The 24,826-nt window shown below is 45.0% G+C and overlaps 1 protein-coding gene across 1 annotated transcript in view; it reads left to right on the top strand.

Moving 5' to 3' along the window:
- The window catches only part of FAH (fumarylacetoacetate hydrolase), a 150,557-nt gene extending 127,070 nt beyond the window's left edge, over positions 1–23,487 (top strand). Inside the window, exons 12-14 of the mRNA XM_086957886.1 lie at positions 12,320–12,421; positions 16,011–16,128; positions 22,903–23,487. Coding sequence (XP_086814012.1) covers positions 12,320–12,421; positions 16,011–16,128; positions 22,903–22,979 — 297 coding nt within the window. The 3' untranslated portion in view covers positions 22,980–23,487. The remainder of the gene's footprint in view (positions 1–12,319; positions 12,422–16,010; positions 16,129–22,902) is intronic.
- Positions 23,488–24,826: the final 1,339 nt, after the last annotated feature.

Here is a 24,826-nt window from a genome sequence, read left to right as displayed (position 1 = left end):
ATACGATTCAGTAGCCCAGGCACTCCCTGCGTGCTTAAAGTCAGTAGCAGCGACAGCATTAGCAATCAGACAGAGTGATTCGATTGTTTTAGGACATCCATTAACAGTTCAAGTTCCACATTCTGTAGAGGTTCTTTTAAACAGAACCCAGACTCAACACTTGACCATAGCACGATTGACAGGTTATGAATTGACACTATTCCAGCCACACATAGAAATCAGACGCTGTAGCATCTTGAACCCCGCAACATTGTTACCTGCACTTATGACCGATCCAACACCGCATGATTGCATAGAGATCATTAATACAGTAACAAAACCTCGACGAGACCTAACAGATGTTCCACTGACAAATCCAGACCTGACACTTTATGTGGACGGTTCATGCATGAGAACAAGTACAGGAGAATTAGTGGCCGCATATGCAGTGACCACTGAAACTGAAGTTAAAGAAACACACCGTATTGACACATTGTCTGCTCAAGCAGCGGAGCTCATCGCTCTGACCCGAGCTTGTATTCTAGCAAAGAACAGAAATGTTAACATATACACTGATTCCCGCTATGCGTTCGGAGTCGTACACGACTTCGGCATGTTATGGCAAGAAAGAGGTTTTTTGACCTCTCATGGTGCCAAGATCCAACACGGTCCCCTCATTCAAGCATTATTAGAGGCAATACATTTGCCCTCAGGCATATCAGTCATGAAGTGTAAAGCACATACTAAAGTTACAGACTCTGTTTCCCAGGGTAACGACCTGGCAGACCAGACAGCGAAACATACAGCATTGACTCACACCCAGACTACTGATGTGACAAAGACAATAGTACCAACTCAGTGTATGTCAGTCAGGGATCCCACCCTAGACGTAATCGATATCCAGACACATGCCACTTCAGATGAAATAAAGAAATGGACCGAACTAGGAGGGATCCAGACAGATCAAGGATGGGTCACAAAGGGAAAACCTACATGGTTCCTCCCCGACTCCATGGTTCAAATCATGATAAATACAGCACATAGTCCTGCACATCTAGGAGAAAAAGCTATGTTAGACAGTTTACAGAATCTTTGGTACAACAAACACTTACGACCAGCAGCAAAACAGAAAGTGCGTACTTGCATGATCTGTTGTCAGTTCAATCCAGGTAAAAGCGTCCCTGTAGAGCAAGGTGGATTTCATCCTCCCGATCACCCTTTTGAAGTCCTCCAGATGGATTATATCCAGATGGACCGGTGTCGAGGATTCAAATATGTCCTCGTAGTTGTTTGTGCACTGTCTCGTTGGACCGAAGCATACCCAGTCTCAGATTACACTGCCCCGACGACTGCCAAGCAGCTGGTTCGAGAATTCTTCCCACGATACGGCCTGCCTCGTGTCGTGTACTCAGATAACGGACAGCCGTTCTCATCCGAACTTATGAAGCATGTTTCCCTTTTGCTAGGATATCAGTGGAAATTCCACTGTGTCCGACATCCCGAAGCCGCAGGCCTTGTAGAGAGGCATAACCAGACACTCAAGATACGCCTTGCTAAAATATGCCAGGAGAAAGGGGTCGACTGGATAGTCGCCCTGCCAGTTGCGCTGTTCTATATGAGAATGGTTGCACATTCGAGATCAGGACTATCCCCGTACGAAGTGGTCTTTGGGAGACCACCGAATATGTGGGGGACGCCCATTCCTAAGAAAATTACCGATGTTGATTGTAATATGTTGACAGATTACCTTGCCTCCTTGATGTCTGCACTCCAATCATGTCGTTCACAGGTTGCCGCAGCCTTTCCTGACAACACTGATGTAAAGCCACATGATGTCCGTCCTGGCGACATAGTCCTAGTGAGGAACTTTGACAGGAAAAGCCCACTGGAGCCCCGCTGGAAAGCACCGAAGACCGTCCTTCTTACTACGAGGACCGCAGTGAAGTTGGAGGGCAGAAAGGGGTGGGTCCACACGAGTCATATTAAATTATGTAATGAACTGAAACCAGACCTTGACTCGCCCACCCCCACCAAAGACTTTATTAAACCTAGTGACTTTAAATTATCTGAACCAGAGAAAACTCCCCAAGAGGAGTACCGACTCAAGCTTCGATCTAGCAAGTCAGACAGTTTAATTGTTTAAGTCCTCCCCTAGGTGAATCGGTTAAATAGTTTCTGACATGTATCCCCTAGATCGAGATAGAGAGAGAGACAATTCAAGAAACGTACATACTGCAAATCACTGCGTAGTCACTGTATAGTGACATTATTAATCATGTTTTTTCTAAGTATTCTGATAATTGTTGCAAGTGTACTTCTTCCAATCTATTGCCCTATTTTCAAGCGTGAACAATCTGCTTACAATGTTTCTGCTGAACATTCTTTTAGCGAGTTACCTCCACATGAATTTTCTTACAGACTTGCGCTGCGCAACAACACATTCATTAGTATGTTACACCACTCCCATCAGACTAATAACGCTACAAATTGCTGGATATGTGGCCGACTCCCTCCCTACCAGAATTACAGGGGAGCTCTGCCCCTCTTTCCGTACCCGTTCACTCACAACGGCTCCTGTGGTGCATGGTTCAAAATAATTAATTCCTTAGATCCTGATATTGCTGTTCTCGACGGGAACTGGGTTTGGGGAAACCTGAACTTAGTCCTGCTCAACGTCTGTTACCCTGATAAGGAGGGACTCCCCATTAGAATAGGAACTGATCTAGAAAATGAAGTATATGGATTAAGTAATTACACAATTAACCTTATGATTCTTACTGTTGAATCCGAAGCTGCACCAGCTCTGCCCGCTATGTCAGTATTACCAGTCACTGGTGAATTATGTGTCAGAAAGAAAGGTTCAGTACACTTAGGTCATAGTAAATGTACTACTGTGGTCGAATTCAGTGATCATGATAAATCATCCTTTAAAGCTACCCGTCATTCTTATTTTGTTTGTGGTCATACCGCATACATACGTCTGCCTCCAGATTGGGATGGTACCTGTTATATTGCATTCCTTCTGCCACCTGTTTTTCTAGCCCCTCCTGATTATCACAGAAACACAAATCTAGTAAAGAATAGACTCCGAAGAGATCTCCCGCTTGTCGACTATACAGAAACGGCATGGGAACAATACACCGATTTTAATAAAGGATTCTTTTTCTTTTTAGGCCCCGTCCAAAACAGTAAATTAATACGTAGATTAACTAGAACCCTTGAAGCTGTAGTACATGAAACTGCCTCCGCCTTAGGTAACCTAACAGAGGAGCAATCTGCCATGCGGGTTGTTGTCCTTCAGAATCGTCTTGTTATTGACGTCATCTTGGCAGACAGAGGTGGAGCCTGTAAGGTCATCGGGTCAAGTTGCTGTGTTTTCATTCCAGAAAACGCGCCATCTGTATACAAAGCTATTACACGTCTTCACAAAATTGCAAGTTTAATACATCAGACTCCAGGCACCTGGACTTGGTCCGGTTGGTTCTGGACAACGTTGTCCGCTTGGGGATGGAAGATCCTATCCTTCCTAGGCTTTGGCCTTGTCATAGTATTCAGTTGCTGCCTGTGCCTACAGTGTGGGCCGGCGATATGTGGGCTGTGTGCCACATCGTGCATTGAACATTCCAGTTTTCTCTCAAACAGACAACGGAAGAGAGACAAACAAATTATGTTACAAGAACAAACTGATCAATTTATGATGATCGATATATCATGAAGGGTCCGTAGGGAACAAGGAGGGAATGAGGAAATATACATTTTTGGTCAAGTTATGTTCCCTATCGTGTACCCCACCGTCTCCATGTACGAGTTAAAGTGCATGTAACTTCCCTCCTGTGCCAGCTATGAAGACGCAAATACATTTGCGTCCAACGTTAACATGTCCTCTTTCAGACCCACCCTGAATGGGTTGGATAGTCCGTTCCTAAGTATGCTATGCCAACGTCTTTTTGTAGTGTACTCTACATGTTTTTCAGCTCTGGCAAAGCAGGCCCAGAATTTCTGCCATCGAGCCTTTTCCTTCCTTCTGACTCTGAAAGCCTCAGCCCAGGCTGCCCCCGTACCCGTGAACTCTGCCTTACTTCCAGCGCGGCCCACCACGCTCAGCTCAGCCTGGTGCCTGCCAAGACTGACTACAACCTTCGAGTTATCTGTTCCGCTCCTCGAAGATACATTCCTGCCTACTAGTTTCAGTAAACACTCCCCAGCTGCAGAGCCAAAGGGCCGGCCTGTCTCCGTGCAAATAATTCATAGCCCCTGTTACCATGCTCCCATGGAAGGCCCATGCCCCCACGCTTCTCATACAGACACTCAGGCGCTTATACACGCACTCACAGTCAGTATAGAATAGCTTCTGCCCCAGAGACCTTTCCGCCCAGATAGCTCAGTTCCTAAACATCAGATATCAGATATGATAGAAGCACAAGTTGATCTGACATGCCAGACTTCTGTCTCTTTCCGTCAGTGTAAATGTCAAGCCCCCTGCACCCTCCAGTTTCACGCCAAATCACACGTCATGCAGCTGCGCACGCATTCAAGCTTCTGATTTCTGCTGACATTGCAACATTTCTGTTTTAGTGCCACCCACATGTGACACCTACCTATGACGTTTCTAGAGCACACCTCCAGTTACGCCTAGTCCACGCCTTCTGATTACGTACTAGTAACACGTGGATGCTGTTATCTTGTCTACTCTCAGCTGTTACGCCTACTATATTGCTTCCTATGATGTAAATTAAGTATATAAGCTATGTATTGTCAATAAAACATTGCTCTATCCCTTCATGAACCCCGTGTGGTTGCAGGAACATGATATCCTATTCCGGAATAATTCCTTTTTAAGGAATAAAACCCCTAAGAACTCTAACACCACGGACTCTGTTTTCTTTCTTTCCGATTGAGTTATTATTGATTAAGTACTTACCTGCATAGAAATTAAGATAGTAAATTAAATATTTACGACACACCTGTACCACGCATGCGTTTACCACGAATATGCCTTTATCACGCATGCCTTTACAACTAATATCATTGTAAAGGCATGAATGATAAAATAAGCAAGGGCAGATATACATGTAAAGGCATGTGCGAGGACAGACCAATTGTTTTGTACAAAAAGTTATTACTTTATTTTATTTTAGAACCAAACGGAACTCAGTTGCAGCTAAGTAACAGTTTTCAAGAATAGCAATACTTTTCAAATGCAGTAGGTATGTAAAAGACAGTAAAAGACTTTACAATAATATTGAGAATACTTTGGTAATGTCAAAGTAGCAACCTTAGCAAATGTAAGAGATCGACATTTAGTGTAATTGGCAATAATACATCACAATCCTACGGGAGGAAAACAGTTATAAGCTTTTACAGGTAAGTACTCGACGTATACACCCAGTCTTCAGGGGTTTGGAGCAACACGGGGCAAGATAGGTACTGTACCACCAGCTACACAGGGGCGGCCAAGTGCAGAGGTTACTGGGCCCAATGTTAGTCAATGGAGACTCTGGACACACACACGGTGCTGGTTGCAGGTAGGTACCCGCGGTTTCAGGACTCGGGCCCCAGGGGTTAAGGCAAGTACAAGAGGGGCCACAAGGCAGCATCAAAGCTATACCACCAGTGGTTCAGTGGCGGCCGGATGCTCGGTGCAAATTAACATCGGAGCCAAATGCTTTTTAATGATGAATCTCGGTCACACAAAGGGGCTACAGGCTCAGACAAGGAGGCTGTACAAAGGTGACCACTGGCTAGGTGTCAAGGGAGGTCTGGACATCGTTTGCTGGGCTTCCCAAAGTCGGGGGGCCAAGAATGCAGGGGGCCTTTTGGTGTTGTATTTTCTTTACCAGAGCCTGTCTCAGTCAGGGGGTACCCTTCGAGATGAGGCTGCAGGGTCTTAGTGGAGCCCAGGAGAGGTCAGCCACTGATGGAGTCAAAATCAGGATCGCTGCGGAGACTTCACTGGGCCGGTCAGCTACTCGGACTCTGGCCGTCTGGTGCAGAGTGGGCAGGGGTCGCGGATCCGCCTGGATTCGTAGTCCTTGTAGCTGGATTTTTCTGGACAGGGCCACTGTCCTCTGGAGATCTGGTCTTTGTTGAAGAGTGAGCAGTCTTCCCTGGGTCTGAAAGTTGCTGGCCACAGGACCGGTGGCGTAGTCTTCTTCGCAGGGTCTATAAGCTGGAGACAGGCCAGTCGGGCTGGGGAAAAGTCAGTCGTCGTCGTCTTCAAGCTTTGCTGCATTGCATCTTATTTCGTCCTCCTTCTTCGTAGGTTGCAGCAATCCGAGGCTCGAGCCTCGAGGCTCAGGGGTGTCCTTAAATATTTAATTTAGGGGCCTTATATGTACTGGCAGATGGGAGCCAATGGGCTATTTTCCCTTTAGCGAAACTACACCCTTTGTATGTCCCCTTCCTTTGGGGAGGAGGCATCCCATAACCTGATTGGCTAAGATCCTTCCATTCAAGATGGAGGATTTACTAAGGAGGGGGTCACCTCGTTCCAGGGCACCTTAGGGGGTGGTACTGTCAGAGAGGGGAACACACCTCCTCGGACTACTAATTTCCCTGCCGACCTTGCCTCCAAAAGTGGGGCTTGGTCAGGGGGGCAGGCATCTCCACTAGGCTGAGAGGCCTTGGCTAGCATATCAAAGGGCAGAAAGCCTTTGAGGCTCACCGCCCTGAATGCTGTTCCTGCTTTGGGGTAGGTGTGAAGCACCTCCACCCCCAGCAGGCTTTGTCTCTAACCCATGAGAGCACAAGGGCTCCCACCACAGGGGGTCAGAAACCTTTCTGAGTGTGGCAGGTTGGTGCAGACAGGTCAGCTGGACACGGTGGAGTTGGTCGTTGTTCAGGGGCATCTGTAAGATGCCATGAAAAAGTGCATTTAACAGGAAATCCAACGCTGGCATCGTTGTGGGTTTATTGTGCTGAAAAGTTTCTTACCAAACGTCTTAGCATTCAGTAAAGGCATCATGGAGCTGTGGAGTTCGTAAAGACAAACTCCCAGCCATTGTACTCCGTATTGCACTGCACTGCACTTACAATGTCCAAGAATGGACTTAGACACTGTAGGGGCATATTGCTCATGCAGCTATACCCTCACCTAAGGCAGTGCACCCTGCCTTAGGGCTGTGAGTCCTGCTAGAGGTGTGACTTACCTATGCCACAGTGAAACAAAAGGGGATGATGGACGGAGCGTTTGAGCAAACCAAACACTCACCCCTAGTCAACTGACCTGGGTTTAATCCATCACCATTCTTTAGCTCACTCAGCCACCCCAGTTCTGACATGGCCATATGCAAATCAGTATGACCCTGTGCCTCATGGGAACAGTCCAGCCCGAACTGCCAAGCCATGTCTTCCCTGGACCGGAAACAAGCATCCTGGGACCGGTTTCGGATTCATAATCCTCATCAGCCAGGCTATCTTGAATCCAGTGGCCAAGTGAGCAAGGGACTCACGTCCGAGCATACCCTGCCAACTTAGGGCGAACAAAGAGAAACAGGCAAGTGTTTGTGGGCATGGCACACAGGGATGTGTGCCATGTCGACTTTTAGATTTTGTATGAACCAAAACAGTCTACAAGGGCAGGGTATATGTGTTAGGTGAGGGGTCTCTGAGGGTGGCACAATACATGCTGCAGTCCTTCGAGACCCTCACTGCTCACAAGGCCCTTGGTACTACTGGTACCTTTTACATGGGACTTGTATGTGGCCCAGAGGTGTGCCAATTGTGAAAACAAAGGTACAGTTTTGGGAAAGAAGACAAGCACTGGGAACCTGATTAGCAGGGACCCAGTGCACATTCAGTCAATTTGCATCAGCTATCAGGAGGAAAGTGGGGGGTAACCTTACAAAAAAGGGGCACTCTTCTACAGCACCTGTACTGAACCTACCCTTAAAGCACCGCCACATCTGTGGGCCTTTATACTGCACCTGCCCTAGAGAGAGCCCGACCTGTGTGCCTCATCTTGCAGGAAGGAGTCTAGGAGTCTAGGGGGCTGCAACTTCAGATGTTCCAGGGTAGGCTGGGCAGGAAAGACCTCAGCTAGGACAGCATTGTGAGCGGTAGACACTGGCTGGAATCAGTGATAGAGGAAGCAGTACCCGGAGCAGAGGAGAGGAGACCGATGCCCTGCTCCCGGGTCAGGAGAGGGGAGAGCTGCACACTGTCCTGGATCAGGAGAGGGGAGAGCTGCACCCTGGTCAGGCAGAGGTCAGCAGAACCCGGTGTTTGAGATGTAGACGGGTGATCTATGTGTTCAGCTAATTTTGGGCTGTTCGTCTCCTCCAGGGACATGCAGTTTACAAAGGTTCGTGATTGCGAAAGTTCAACGGTCAGTCTGGAGGCAAGCGGCGTACGCCAACAACGACAAAGTGAGATCATGGCTAAAAAAGGAACCATGCATTTCTGTTACCATAGAGCAAGTATGAACAATTTTGGCCACGTATATGCCCTTACCAACCCTGCCTGTACAACAGAATTTTCATAATAAAGGCATGCGTGGTAAGGGCTTATGCATTGGAAACATTTTTGTGTATTGGAATGTGTAGTAATGGTGCATGCACTGTATTGACTACGTTGTAAAGGCGTGCATGGTAATTCCGTGTGTGGTTCCATCATACAACCATTTTAAGGATTGATACAGTGAGGGTATCCAGGACCTTTAGCAGGTGTGTAGGTCCAGCGAGTGTAGGTACGGGTCATCCGAAGGAGATTTACAGGGTTAGTTGAAGAGCCAAGTCTTCAGCTTCTTGCGAAAGACGAATAGTGAAGAAGAGGTCCTGATGTTTTGGGAAAGGTTATTCCAGGTTCTAGTGGGGTTGCAGAAAAAAGTGCAACTTCAACCTCCGCTTTTGTGGATGTTTGGGATATGTGAGAGAGGGAGATGTAAATTGCAGTTGTCTGGTGGGTTGGTAGAAGTGAAGGTGGTGGTTGAGGTAGGCAGGTCCAATGTTGTGGGGGTCTTGAATGTGTGGGTGAGCAGCTTGAATTGGCAGTGTATCTGGATTCGGAGCCAGTGGAGCTCTCTGAGGCAAGGTGAGATGTGGGTGAGGTGAGGAAGGTCGAGGATGAGTCTGGCTGCAGGATTCTGAATGGTCTGCAATCTCTGTTTGACGTGGGTCGAGCTCCGGGGTAGAGTGCGTTGCCGTAGTCCAGCCAACTCGTGATGAGGGCTTTAGTGACCGTGCTTCTGATGGTTTGGGGTAACCACTTGAAGTTCCTGCGTAGCATTCGTCAGATGAGAAAGCAAGAGGTGGTTACGCTGTTTACCCAACATTGCCATGTTGAATTTATTGCGCAGGACAAGTCTTAGGTTTCTGGCTTTTTCCGATGGGATTGGAGTTCCGTTGGCCACCAGGAGTAGCCGCGGGGTCAGCTCTTGTTTTCGAAGATCAGCACTTCCATTTTGTCTGTGTTGTGCTTCAGGCAGTTCTGTTTTATCCAGTCTGCCCTTCTGGCCCAGCAGTTTATGCGGTTGTTTCTGGTGATATTGTCTTTGTCTGTCTGGGATTGGATTAGCTGCATGTCATCGGCTTAGGATATGATGTTGAATCTGTGGGGTCTGATGATGCCTGCGAGGGGTGCCATGTCGTTGTTGAAGTGTGTTGGGCCAAGAGATGATCCTTGTGAGACTCCGCAGATGAGTTTCTTAGGTTCTCAGGATTATTCTGTGACTCGCTGTAAAGCACTCTGCTACTCAGTGTCCATGGTCTTGATGTTCTACATCAAGAACCTTAGTCAAAGATACGCTAATATAAAGTGGAAAAAATCCTCTAGAATCGCATGAGCTTTGCAGTTGAGACATACTGGTGAAAATATTTGCTGGTGTGGTTTACCCGCAAGGCAGTTCTGGTACATAGTAAAGGATGACAGTAGCAGTTTTACTACCAATCGCGCTGTAATTGAGTTTCTACGTTTCTCATCTAATTTTCTTTTTGGCTCTCTGAAAAGCAAGGGAGCCAGGGTAGATTGTCTACAAAATGGCACACAATATATGATCAGAAGCGAAGACCACCTAGAAGGAGAAGTTATGTTGCGATAAAGAGGAAGGAACTGCTGGTGACTAATTTAGGGCCCACTAATTGAGAACAGCTGATGACAACATGGTGGCCATTGATGCTGTGTAGCTGCCTTTAAATCCCATTTTCGGCACTACTAGCAACTAAAAAGTATGATGGCAGCAAGATGAAAGCCCAAGCCATAAGCTCCTTTGTTGAGCTGTTGTTTCAGCAATTGCTGATTGACTGAAACGAGTGAGAAATAACAATTTAGATGTGTGTGTTACTATGACATTTTAAATAGTCCTGTTTCAGTGTTTTATATGGGGTTAAGTTTCCCAAAGAAAATTGACTTTTTGGTGCCTTAACAGGATAAAGAGTGGTTCTTTTCCTGATCAGTGGATTTGCGATTGTGGCCCCGGTGCAACTAATTCTGGGCACATTTGCCTCCCAGCCGGCAGCAGCAAGAGGTGTTTGGTGCAAAATCCTGACTGAGGAGCAGATCATTTCCTGGACATCGTCCTAAAAAGTATGATGCGGGTCTCACAGGAGGCACTGAAGTTCTACCCAAAATATCTCAAGTAGTACATCTCAGCATCAGAAATACCAACAAACCTTAAATGCAGAAGATGACATTAAAGCAAAGGTAGAAGAAATGGTAGAGGAAGAAGAGTTTGTTCATTAGTGCTGCACTTATGGCTCCTTCGTCAAGTTTGCTTTGGCGGTGCTTGATTTCTTGCTGCCAGCATGGTCATCCTAACTGGATCTGCAAGAGCTATTGTAGTGCCTGTAATGCTATCAACAGTGACATCATATTCGGAAGCAGAGCAAAAAAGTAAGAAGATATTTTAGACCGATTTATTTGTGATATGTCTGTCCTCTCTGAGGAAATCCTAAAAGATCCCATTTTGATTTGTGATATTTTAGATAAGTCAACAAAACCGGTTTGGGCTTGTAGTGATGCTAGAGTGCTTTTAACCAGATCTACTGGGAAAGGTTGTATGAGACCTTAGTGTAAATGAGAATAATCACCTACTTTACACAGGCAGCTAAAACACAGAATCCGATTTTGAAACACCATGTTTTGGTAAATGAATCCTTTTCTAGAATTTAAGAACTAACAGGCACATAGAAACGGTCTTAGTCATCTCAACCTCTTGTATGCATCCATTGGGCCTATGTTAGAAAAGCAAAAAGTGATGGGTTGAATGCAGGAATGAATCTCAACCACTGGTAGTTACTTACTTGGCCGTTCCAGTCCATCATTTTTTGTCACTGTGCGACACTAGATTGGGAATAGTTGGATGCAAAATCAGACTTGGCCTCATGCCAATTTGGAATAGTCCAGCCCGAACTGCTTGTATTCCCATCTGGAGAAGGCTCGCCTGACAATGTTGGACAGGTGTAGGTCTTAATGGGCTTTATGGCTGGGGTGCACCTTTAGTCCCCCTTGCACCTTGGGCCTTTGTCACTTTAAGCTTCACTCTTCCTATTGGAGCAGGACCAAGGCTGAGTTGCATAAGTTTGCTTCCTGCCTTTAGGGGCACCGTGGGCACAAACATGGACTGGAATGTAACCTAGACTTTTACCAGGGGCTGAGTGTAATCCATGTTCTTCACTCATCACTAAGCTGTGTTTCTTAGTGAGATGTCATAAGCACTACAGGTATGCCCCAAAGTGAGTCCATTGCTCACTGTACCCTAGGAATCAAGTTGAATATCACTGAGGAGGCCCAGTTAGACTAAGGCAATTCTGGGGTTGCTTGTGTTCCCATTCCGAAGGAACATTGCCTGGCAGTTTGGGCTGAACTCTTTTATTGGCGCCAAGACAGATTTGCATAAGTTTGCTTCAGTGAGCAAAAAGATGGACTGGATTGTGGCCCAGTGGCTGAAAAGAATTACCACATGTCACACACAACTCTTTTCTTTGTGCAAGTGAGACATCCTAAGTTCTACAGGGATCTCTAGATTACGAATCTTCAGTTCCAGTTCTCTCCATGTCTGACATACCCGCCATGTTTCAGATGTTGCATGGCTGGCAGTCTGGCCTTTTGTTTATTCCCGAGTCTGAGACTTTTTGTCATTAGCCTGTCTACCAAGCTGTATTCACTGAAGACCACTAAAATGGTCACTGAATGTATGTGTAGGACTTCACAACGATATTGGGTAGTGGAGAAGAGGTGGGCAGTTCCTGGCTAATCCTACCACTTCTTTTATCACCCTTCTCCCACTTCATTTGTCCAACTCTTTTCAGTAAACATGCTCCTCACTCATGTAATCCTGGTAGTCTATACACCTCTTCCTCTCTCTGCCCTCCCCCATTCACCCAATCTGTTCCTTTCTCCTCAGCACATGTACTGGACCATGAAGCAGCAGTTGGCCCATCACACCAGCAACGGATGTAACATTCGACCAGGAGATCTCATGGCCTCAGGAACCATCAGCGGTCCGGTGAGTCTAGGGTAGAGTCAAGGTGGGATGGAGACGGTCGCCGTGGAGCTCGGAAGGATTTGGGAGAGGCTGTAGAGTTGCAATGGAACTGGGAAAGACCTTGTGCTGATTGCCCGCTGGCTGTGAATAACTCACAGAAGTAAAAAAATGCATCTAACATCATACTGCTTATACATCGACATACATCAGTATTATTTCACTCAAGCTACACACACACACACGCACACACACACACACACACACATGGTGTATTGTCAGTCTACACGCTCCACATTTTGAGTATGTTCACTATGGATTTCAGGTATTCGGCACATTGAGTATTGCATTTTGAGTTTTATCTTGAGGCTGCCAACCCTATCCGGTGAGGGCTGTGGTGCTTGTGGCGTTGGTGAAAGCGGGGATAAGGATGTTTTTTGGGACATTATGGTGTGAACTCAGAAACAAGGGACACTTAACAAAAAAAAACGTATAGTAAGGTTTGAGTGAACAGTGTTGTATAAATAATCCCGCTAAGACCTCTAAAATAGAGATCAGGAGCTACTTTGATAGATGAATAATACCAAACATTCTCCAGTAATGTATCTTTTATAGATTCACATGCTTGAATCTTCGCCGTCGTCATGGTGGGAGTCCCACAGTAACAGTAAAATAGCAGTATTAAAACTTCAACATTCAAATGCCCATAAGAATTCACTAGCGTTTACCAACCTATTACCATTTTTATAAAACATCCAAACTCTAGCCAATCAGAGCGAAGACCATGGAGTCTCCTTCTCCTGTAGGGCCACCATACCTCAGATTTCCTAATGCACGTTGTGTGTTAGGGAGTCTCCCTGAGCTATGCTCAGTGTTTCTACTGTTGCCCTTTTTGAACTCCAGCTAGCTGTTCATCTCTTCACTTCATATTTCTTCTGAGGTGCAGGCCAGCAATGTGAGTACCTATTTTCATTCAAAATGTCAGTCTAAAAAAGGGTTGTATAGGCCCTGTAAGACTTGTGGAAAGTCCAGACTTTATTCTGAGGACCCATATAAGGAGTGTCTTTACTGTCTGTATCCAGACCACAAGCCCAGAGAATGCAAGTACTGTCATACTTTCTCCTCAAAAACTCTCAAGGACCATGAAGGTAGGCTGCTTCTCTGGCTACAAAGGAAAAAAGCAGCCAAAGACTCTGATTCCGAGGCTGAGGACAAACCCAATACCTCCTCCTCAAAGAGAAAAGAAGGGTCTTCCTCATTGCTTAAGGATGCTAAAAAATCCAGGTCTCAAAGTAAGGAACGGATTGAGGAGAAAAGAGCCAAGAAAGACCAACCTGGTCCTTCTCACCAGAGGTCGGGTTCTGCTCCTCAGTCGATGCCTCTTTCTCCTTCCAGAGATTCTTCTGCTGACAGAAAGCACTCGTCGACGTCTCAGTCTAAGAAGAAATCTCCGTCTACAGCCTCCATCTCCACTGCAACCGGCGCTCCGTCGACAGTTTCGTCAGCGACGCCTACTACACCGACAGTCAAGACGACTGCTGCTTTGACTACAACAGTGGTGGTGTCACCGTTGTTGGCTGCGGTTTGGTCATCTCCGTCGGTGAGGGTTTCTCCGTTGACGGGACAAGCAGGTTTGTTCACTGTCGACTCTTCAACCGCCGCAGTTGGTTGTACCGTCAATGACCCCGTCGATGAGGGAAAAAATGTGTCTACTTCCAAATCCGATGCCTTCTCTTCTGCAGGACTTTAAAAAAAATTCTCCTCTGCCACCTACCCGTCTTCTGGATTTTCAGGACTCTGAAGATGATGGGCCTTGTGGTCCTGCTTACAGTCCTTCACAACTCAGGGTTACGAGCCAGGACTCGGAGGAAGAGGAGAATATGGATGATCTGTCAACGTATTTGGAGAGGGACTATTTTTTCTCGGATAGGGGGCGTCCTAGTTCCCAACGTTTGGACAAGTTTCTGGGGCACTATCCTTATGAGGAACAGGAACAATAAACTCAAGAACCCTCCATAAATATTCCATTGTCCTTGGTAACTGATCTTTGTTTAATGCTGAACGATTATTATAAGAGATTTCCTGAAGTGAATTCTGCTCCACAGCCGTCTCCCGTTTAGGAGGCCCCCACTCCTGTATCGCTGGTTGTACCACCGTTGCAGAAAAGCAAGACTGTTCCGCCAACCTTGGAAATTCCTGCGCAAAGTCAGGATGACGACGACCAGCAACTAGAGGAGGGGGAACTGCAAATGGACCAGGATGTCCATGATGAGTGGGACGACTGTGCCCCCCCTACTCCACCTTCTCCACCTCCAGCCGACTCTCTGCCTGCAGATATTGATAGTAGTAGAAAAGCTTTATTCGAGATATATACTCATAAAAGCACAACATGCATATAAAAACATAACACTTGATAAAAACATTTCTTCCAGTACATATTAAAACAGTTGCGCAGCTTAATCGTTGTAAAAGGAAAAATACATACAGGCTAAAAACATTGATCAAGAAGCATTAAGGGAAAGAGCTCTCCGCCTAATGGACCAAGCCCAGCCCAAATACTTAGCTGTTCCCATGACAATAGGCTCCTCAGAAGTAGTACAAATGATTCTCTGAGCCTCAACTGCACTGGATGTCCCAAGATTCTTGCAGACAGGGGTTAACCATACCCTTCTTGGGGAGGCATAGGCATTACAAGCAAATAGGAAGTGTCCTACGCTTTCGTTGATAGCGCCGCACGCTGGGCAGCACATAGAGTTCAAACCCTTCCATCTGCCTGTTAGATATCTCAACGGGAGGGAGCCAGATCTTAATTGAAAGAATAACTTCCTGTCCATAGGTACAGTTATACTGTCCCAAAATTGTTCTATTACAGGGCACATTTTACCTTCCAGAAAACGACCACCCATTGAGTCCGATTTAACCCCCCTCCAAAGCCTGCCGTCTATCCACTCCCAGTACAACATTTTAAGTGTATCTTTACTTGGGAATACTACCCCCTCTGGATTGTCCCAGATATTGTTGGGTTACACGATCTGCTGGAAAGCACTTCTAGGTGCATTGACCTTCAGTCAAAATGCTTTTTGTACGATTTTAAGCCTACAATGCAGCGCTCCTATCAATCCATTCCCATCGTAGATTTCTTATGGCAAGAAGGCCACAAATTGATCAAGACGCTAGATTATGGGTAAACAAATCATTGTGTATTGGGGCTCATCATTGACGTTGCCTGGAAACAGACCATCAGATCGTAGGGTGTAATACTGTGAGTGTGTAACTGTATATCTTGGTGCTGGAGTCTGGGTATTCACATTGTGGATAGGTAGTATTCCAAGTTAGTGTACAGGACATGTTAAGTGTATTTGTGAGCACAATTCGAGTGTGTGGGAGTTATGATTGAAGAATTAAGCAAAGTGCGGCATTCTTTTCAGGTGAAGTCTTTGAAGCAAGTTTGGAAGTAAATGAGAACAGAAATGACAAGAGGTGGTGGAAGTTAATATATCGTGAAGACAAGTTTAAAATAAGTGTTTTTAAAGGGCTTCTCCCGGTTTCTGTGTGCATGAAGCTTGATTACCTTGAATGTTGGTGTGATCTGATAAATACCTTGTTCTTGCAGGATGAAAGCAGTTTTGGTTCCATGCTAGAGCTCTCCTGGAAAGGAACCAAAGTGATTGACCTAGGAAATGGGCACACACGTAAATTTCTGCAAGATGGTGATGAAGTGGTCATTACAGGTGTCCAATACTTATTTCTTTTAATTTATTTTGTAGAGTGCTAGTTCATGCCTTACTTCTCAGAATGTCAGTCCATTGTGTCTACACATCCATTGAGACTTTTTTCAGCTAACACCTGCCATGTGCTTGTCTTGATTAATGTTTCTTCTGAAGTTAGCACATCTCATCTTACCTCTTTCTCCACTGTTGCTGTCTGTACCGATCTCCACCCATAATGTGTGTAATGATCTACATCTTGTACTCCGCTACACCTTCGCTATCTGGACCCCCCTCCACCCTCCAGCCCCGCTTTTCCATTCTTTGCCTGCTTATGTGATACCTAAAAGTCTGTTTATATTGTCTTTACCTTTTTGCACCTTAGGTATCTCCGCTCAACTATGCCCTTGCTAACTGTACACTTATACGCCCTCGCTGTCTGTATACATTTATTTATATGAATGGAAATCTATATTTGTATCCACTATATCTGCACCTTCCTGTACCTATCTCCATTCACTCTGTTCCCATCTCCACCTGTACTGCCTGTACCTAGCTGCATGTCTAAACAAACAATACACTCACTGTACATTTCTAAACTCGAATTTCTGCTACTTTTCTCCAGTCTAGATGTATCTTCTTATGCCTGTACTGTCCATACCCGCGGACCCATTCACGGCATCGTTCTATCATCTTATTGTCTGTTCCTATTTACACCTGCTCTCTTTAAGCCCATTCCAACGTATCTACCTCTCTATTCACAGTGATACTCCTTTCAAATTGTACCATAAGATGCAACATTTACCTTTCATGACCTTGGATATTCATCTGTTCAAGTCCATCAATAATCCCCTTTTTAGACCTGGCCTAAAGACCGCGTTAGGTTTCTTTCTCTTTTGCCCCTTTTAATAAAAAAAATAAAAACTACATAGAAATATTTATACATCAAGGAGGTTTGGGTCAGCTTTTTTCTATCATTGGTCTGTCCAAAAACCAGTCATGTTTTTTCTTCCACCCACCGCAGCATACTTCTTGGGCCAATGGGTCAGCCCACTTTCACCATTTGGGTCAATTGCACTGAAGTGACCGCTTTTTACCTAACCACATTTGCACATGTGCTCAAATTGAAGGGCACTTCGGTGGCCAGGGCTGGTTGGACAGTACTTCATTTTGCTAAATCTCTTTTCATTCCTAGTCTTTATCATTTAAAAAGAAAAAGATTTAGCCATCATGTGAAAGGGAATATGGAAACATCAAATATAGATTGTTCTCAGCTGTTTACGTGTTGCGAGCTGCAGTGCTTCCGTCTGCCCCAGACATCATTTACTTGGTGGCTGCGGGCCACTCTGGCCTAGGTGAAGTGAGGCAGACCAGAGACTAGGCTGACCACCCTAATTTTGTGGCTAGCAGATTTTCTCTCGCTTATGTTAGGCTGTGCCTCTTTTGCGTCTGCCCCCTACTCCACAAGTTGATTTATCCAAGATGCTTGAGAACTCTGTACAGCCCTTCCTTTACCTAAAGAGTGCCAATACATTTGTATGCCATGTATTGTCGCACTTCATGGCCGCTGTATGGTCTTTAACTAAAGGAAAGTACATTTCTGATTAAATTTAACTGCACACATTTCAAAACTCCGTGCACGAGCGTGCCTGTGCCCGGCTGTGGGAGGGGGCATGTCAGAGAGGAGTTACCGTGCAGGGTTCAGCAGGCTGTCTAATTCATAGATTAGTAACTCTCAGTCCTAAGTATCCAGTTGAGGATCCTTCCAGACAACTAGGTTTAGCTTTCTTGGTGTCCATCTTTCTCCTTCTTTCCTGTGCAGATTGTGATGATGCGCAGCATCTAGCCTAGTCTTAAAAGATATTTAGATGAATAGAGTAACAATCCAAAAGGAAGGTAAATCCTCTTGGATACCTGCAAAAACGTCATCATTAAAAATAGGGAGCTCCAGGGTACTGCTGGTCGACCCACCCTAACACACACAGGACGGTCATTTACAGGTTGGTGTTAACAGGACTGCCATTAGAAATTGTAGGCTGGTCCACTCACAATCCCTCACATATCCTGCCTCATTTAGTGGTCAGGGGATTACATTTTTAGGTTGAGCCTGAGTTAGCGCGCATTCACTGCTCTGCAAGACTTGCCTTAGTGGAGTATGGAAGAGAAGCCCTGTCCATTCTCCGCCCATATTTTTCATGGGCTTGTGTCTTTGTCCTTCATAAATTCTGGCTTCTGATTCAGTAATTGGCTTGTTAGTCCCTCCTGAGTAAGGCCTTGTCTACATTTGTAACCTCCCATTGCTACTGGCCCCTTTACTTCGCTTGTTACGCTGTACGTATTATTTAGTCTGGAAGCCCTTTTTTGTTTAATGAGTTTCTCTCACTGCAGGCACGACATGGGCTACTTCAGCTGGTTTCACATTGTGCTGGCGAATCCATTGCTTCGTTTCCCGTTCTGGTGCCGATACCAGCCCGGTGCGTCGGATAGGTCACAAGGACCGATCTAGGTTGGTTTGGAAGGGGACGGCGCCCACTTTCTTCATTATTTTTCAATTTCTGCAGGGGCGCCATGCTTTGTATTAGCAAGGTGCCTGCTTTTATAAAAAAAACTAGTTTACCCATCGCACGTTGCTGCAATCTCAGAAGAAAGGAAATTCAAGGAAACTCGTTATGAGAACATTCAATTTACATTGTGTCATTGTTTTTGAAACTTATTCATTTTAATATGGAAAACATTTCAAAGTGTGGCTTGAGCAGTGCGTACTCGATCAGCTTCCAATCTTGATTCTCAATGCTCTCCTGTTTCATAAGAGCGGGCTTGAGCAGTGCATAATCGATCTGTTTCCAATCTTGATTCTCGTTGCTTGTTCGTTTGAGAAGAACGGGCTTGAGCAGTGCGTACTCGATCGGCTTCCAATTTTGATTCTCGTTGCTCGTTCGTTTGAGAAGAACGGGCTTGAGCAGTTTTGTATTCGAACAGCTTCTAATCTTGCTTCCCGTTGCTCATCTGTTAAGCTCGTAATGCCTTTTTCTTTCGTGCTTCTGATGTAGATTGACCAATCGTTTTCGGTTTGGGGTCCATAACTGTTGACGATGCTTGCAAATTTGTGATCTATTTCAGTATTTGAAAGATTATGATTTCGCTGGGGGGCCGATTTTTGGGCCCTGGGGGCCGATATTTAAAAAACAATTATGCCAGAAACCTTCGCGGGAGTGTACTCAACAACTTCCCAAAGTGTCATGGCGATCGGATGAATGGTGTAGTAATGCATAAAGGACAGACAGACAGACATACATTAGTTTTTATATATATATATATATATATATATATATATATATATATATATATATATATATATATATAGATAGATAGATAGATGTTCTCTCCTCGGAAACGGGTTTTTTCGCCTCCTTTGTGCCGCCATACACATGTTAAATATGCACAGGTGTTGTACTTTTTATTTTAGTACAGCGTCCGCTTTCAGCATTATTTTTAAATTTCTGCACAGGCGCTGTGCTTTGTATTAGCACAGCGCCCGCTTTTATATTTTTTACACATTGTGCTCACGAACCCATCACCTCGCCTCGTTCCTGTTGCTATGCAGGCTCTGATCAGCTGTTTGATTGTCCTTAGCTACTCTTCGAATGCCCCGCTGCTTATCCCCTGGATCCACTCATTTGCTCCACACTTCAACTCAGTTCGAAAAAGCCAATCAGGAGGGTACTGTGGATGGAGCTGCCATTCTTTGCCTGGAGGCTCTTCACAGAGCAACAATAGAAACTACTGTCATCTTCCCGCTGCAGCTTCAGTGTGGGTCTACCTGTAGGCCATTTCAGAGTGTGAATATACAGGGTCCGAAGCTACAGAAGTCCTATATTGTGATATTAAAGTCCACAGCTGAATTTGGTAAACTGAATGAATAATGATATACTTTGATATACAAAAATAAAGTGCAGAAATCTTGGGCCACTGTTATAAAATCATTTCTTTTCCAGTACACGCACGTTTAATATTTCCCTTCAATAACAAGAAAACATCAAAATAATACTTTGTTAAAAGGATTTGCTATTTTGTATAGGCACACTTGTGCTCTGTTCCCTATAACAGTTACATTTGTTATGCTATGTTATGTTAATTTCGATTTATATAGCGCCAAATCACCGACAGGTCTCTTAGCGCTTGCTTTTGGGAACCCGTCCTGGCTTTTCCCTGCGAGATAACCCCTACTGGGCATCCCCAAGGTGAAGACCAGGCATCCCATCGCGGGGGGCCGTAGTGGAGATTAAGCAAGCTATTGCCCAGAGTTGCAGAGTGTGAACCCATGATTCGAGTAGGCACCGAGGCGAGAATTATCGAGTCTGTGGACATTTTGAGCTCGACCCTGCCGCGTCGGGAATTGAACCCTGGTCCCGGGTCTGACCTCTGCATCAGGGTCTGCCTCCTCTAACCAGTGAGCCACACTTCTCCACCATCTTTGGAAAGATGTCCACCAAATGTTAATATACATGTGTCATTCTAGTCCTCTTACTGTGTATATTATAACACATGCTGTGCTGTCAATCGGAGTGCCGCTCACTGGAAAAAAGTCCCAGGAATATATAGAATAACACTTCGCTTTAGTCTTTACTGGCCCAGGGTGGAACTTTCTAAACGTTTCTTTGACACTGGAGACATTTTATTAGGAAGTGATTCATCAGTTCCTACTCGTACGTTTTTACCTGTAATGCAAACTGTAACTATTTATTCACTAAATTAGTATACTTTCTACTCCATGGCTAAATACTTATAAGGTCCCAAAGGCGAGACCGAATGCATTGCAAATGCTTGTTTTTAGAGGTGGTGCTCTTGCTTCCTTTGCCATCAGCAAAGGCCTCACCACTGCTCAAATTCCAGTATGCATTCCAGCAAGAAACCCACCCTTTTTGATGCAGACTTTCCAATGCCCATTTCCATTAGCCTTTTCTTATCCAGACAAGTTCCAGACAGGAAACAAACATTGGCAAAACCAATAGGTCTACATTGGCTGCCAGTCTTTTGGCTTTGTCAATGCTTGTTTTGGCTTTTTCTAATAGATGGAGAGCATCAGGCCTTCACCAATATAAAAAAATGTCTAAAAGCAAAAATTAGTTTTTAGTCTTGGAAAGCTCACTTTTCAATAGGGCTACTATGCACTGAAGGGAACTACTTTGTGTGTGTTTAAATGTGCTCCTTGTGAAAGAGCAGAATGCTGGCACCAAGAGTTAGGCTGGCCAGTGGTTGAAGTTGACTGACCCATTGCCCCAAACCATATTCTGTAGTGGATGGAAGAACACGTGAATTACACAACAGCAGGCCAATGGATAAAGAGGGCTGGGTAAAATCCCCATAAAGTACAAGATGTATATAATTTTATTAAAATCAAAAGGTCTTGGGTAATGCTAGACCTAAAATCACATACATTTGCCCAAGTTGTTCGAAGAAAAATCACAGAGCTTTGGGGACACTGCTTTTTTCATTGTCCAAAGATCAGCAAAATACTTCCTTAGGATCTTTGAAAAACAAAAATTGGTTACTAGTCTTGAGCCGTTGTGGCATGGCAGGCAGCATTCATTCCCCCCCCCCCCCCACATAAACAACTTCTGGTTTGGTGGTGTGAGCAGTTGTACTGGAGCATACCCACCGATATGGCAGTTTTTTTCTAAATATGACTGGACAACCACCACTGGGTGCCAGAGATAGTCCCAGCTTCCTACTAGGTTACATAGAAACAAACTAGGCCATCATAGGACATAATCAGGTAAACCATTGATAACCAGTTGTTTCTGTGCACAGTTGTTTTGGAATATCCCTCACTATAGATGTTCTCTCCTTGAGGGTGTGTGATAATGACTTTACTGACCGAATCAGGCTTTCGCCTACCTTTCACCCAAGTAGGGGCCCATGGTCATCCTGTTAATAGTCTCTCCGTGAACCATGGAATATACTGTTCATCTCACCACTGAAAGATCTTCTATTCCTGTGGACTCTACAGTGTTGTCGCTCTCTTTTCAGCCAAGAGCCCTCCTCTCCCCCACATTATCTCTCCCTATCACTACAGGCCCTGCTCTTTCCCCTATCCCCTATCACTCCTCTTTCCACATTAACCCATTGATCTGCTCTTTCTCCCCCACAAACTAGGATCTCTGGGGGCCTTTGGATGTCTTCTCTATGCCTCATCCCAAAAAATCTTATCCTTCTTTGTTATTGGATGTCTTTTTTGGCTGTCCGAGGTCTCCTCTGACACTGCCCTGGGTATGTCCTTTGCATCCCCAGTCCTAGGATTTCCTTTCTTCTTTGGTGCAGGATATTATATTTCCCTTAAGTCATTGACTTCCTCTTTTTTTCAACGACTTTGGTGTGTTCCATCATTCCATGATCTCTTTCTCTAGTTTTGTAACTTGCCTTTCCTCAGCTTTACTAGGTCTCCTTCACCCTAGCGTATGCCCTGAGACTCTGAGTTGTAGTCTGTCAACTTCGACGCTTTCAATGTTGTTGCTTTCCTTAAGGAACATTGGAATATCATTTCAGCCCATGGATGCCCTCCATCCATTTAGAATGCCCTTCATGACAACCACCAGCGTCAACCGAGCGCCAAACCATGGTTGCCCTCTTCTGTCACTCTCTTCCTAGCTACATAGGATGCACATAACCATGGAGCTTGTACTATGGATCTTCTATTTCATCCCCTATTGTTATTTAGCATCTCATGTTGCGTCTTTGTATTTTCCCTTTTTTCTTTATTTAACATTTTGAATACGCTTTTGTTTCTCTTGTTCCTAGGCTTCTGTCAGGGCGATGGTTACCGAGTGGGGTTTGGCCGCTGTGCTGGTAAAGTGTATCCTGCCATTTGCTCCTGAAGGACCATCTGCTGTGTAGGTGCATCCACAGTGCTCAAGAAGAATGTCAACGAGGAGGAAGGACTCAAAGCTCTTACTGCCGATTACCTGTGAAGTTTTTTCCTATAGACTCACAATTATTTTCTCCATGTCTTCAGCTGAATCAATAATATCCTGGGAAACCTGCATTCTTTCTTTCTCCAAGAATAGCACTAGCCTACCATCAGGGCTGTCCATATTAAAAACGTGTAGAAAAAAACCTAAAGAAACCTCATGCTCTTCTTACCTGAGCACATTGTTGACCTGTCGGGCCACACTTGTTAAAAAGTGAAGCCCCCCTTTGAAGCAATGTTTTCCACATGTAATACACACGTACCTATGTGCTTTACACTGAGAATTGTACTGGTTACCACAGAATTGTCAGATTCATAGCACTGGCATTGTGGTTTGTGGGGTGGGAATTTTACCCAGATCATTGATATACCCATAGATCATAAAAGGAAGAGAAGTAAAATTGCTTTTGGAAACATTCCTTGAGTAGGAACATTGACCCACTGAAATGTTTTACGAGCTATATTTGGTGCCCGAGAGCCAGATGTACAAAGGCATTTTGCAATCCCAAACAGTTTGTGACCATATAATGGAAGTTGGGTATGTAGTAAACCTATTTTATGCGTCTGAAAGAAGTGGCCCATACTGAATCATAATTGGGATGGGGCATGAAAGGGGTGTCCCTTCCTAATTGCTATTCCGTTTGGCAAATATCATTGGGTTGCAATCACAGTTGTGCTTGCAAACCATTGATCAGTTTCCAACAACTCAAATGAGGTGATATCTGATTTGCAAATGGGAATGTGCCTTCTCATCCCCACCCCTAAAGATTTCTCAAATGTGGAAACTTTTTTTGTTTTTTAAGTAACACTGGTTCTCCAGTATTTGGGGTGTCTTTCATAGATTCACATGCCTGAATCATTCCCCGTCGTCAGAGTGGGAGTCCCACGGTTCATAAAAAAGCAATAATATGCCATAAAAATGTAGTAAATACCAATAAAAACAAACCTGGAAGTAAAGTAGCCAAAGCTACAGTAGGAAAAACTTCCACATCTATCCCAGTCATTTTGTATAGTCCAAAATACAGCCAATCAGGCGCCAGCACCCACCAGAATGTTCTCCCCAGAGGCTCAGGCTCTCAGATTTTCTACCGCGCGTCGTGTGAAGGGAGTCTCCCTGAGCTCTGCTCAGTTTTTTTCAACTCTATCTTCCTTTTGGATCTTTTCTTCAAGAATGTCTTCAAAGAAGTCTCTGTTTAGAGTCTGTATATCTTGTGGTAAGCTCCGGCTTTTTAAAGAGGACCCCCACAAAAAATGTATTTATTGTCTCTATCCAGATCACCAAGTCAAGGACTGTAAGATCTGCAGAACTTTTCCTCAAAACACTCTCAGAGACAGAGAGGGTTGGTTGCTTTTGTGGCTACAAAAGCTTAAGGATTCTGATAATCCTGTGTCTGAGATTGGCAGTATTGCCTCTGGTTCCACTTCAGCGTCTACTAAGAGGCCTGCGTCTGAAGTATTGACATCGCCTGGGTCTAAGGTTGCTAAAAAACATCAACCTTCTAAGGGATCTGACGAGCCTTCCACTTCTAAGGCTGCCCCCACAGGCAAGGACTTGGAGGGTTCTTCTGTACCTCAAAAACGGTCCACCAAGAGATTGCCTCAGACAGCTGACAAAGTTTCACCTCAGGAAACTTCAATATCGTCGACGACGCCGTCTTCTGTCTTCTCGTCGACTAAGACCTCTGTCGACGCTACATCTACGTCGACAATGACCTGCTCATCTCCCAAACCCAAGATGATCATGACGACGAAAGC

This window comes from Lissotriton vulgaris, chromosome 2_1 (assembly GCF_964263255.1).
Source record: "Lissotriton vulgaris chromosome 2_1, aLisVul1.2, whole genome shotgun sequence".
In the NCBI taxonomy this organism is placed as follows: domain Eukaryota; kingdom Metazoa; phylum Chordata; class Amphibia; order Caudata; family Salamandridae; genus Lissotriton; species Lissotriton vulgaris.
Note: the sequence above shows the minus strand (reverse complement) of the source record. Positions and strands in the feature narration are given on the sequence as shown.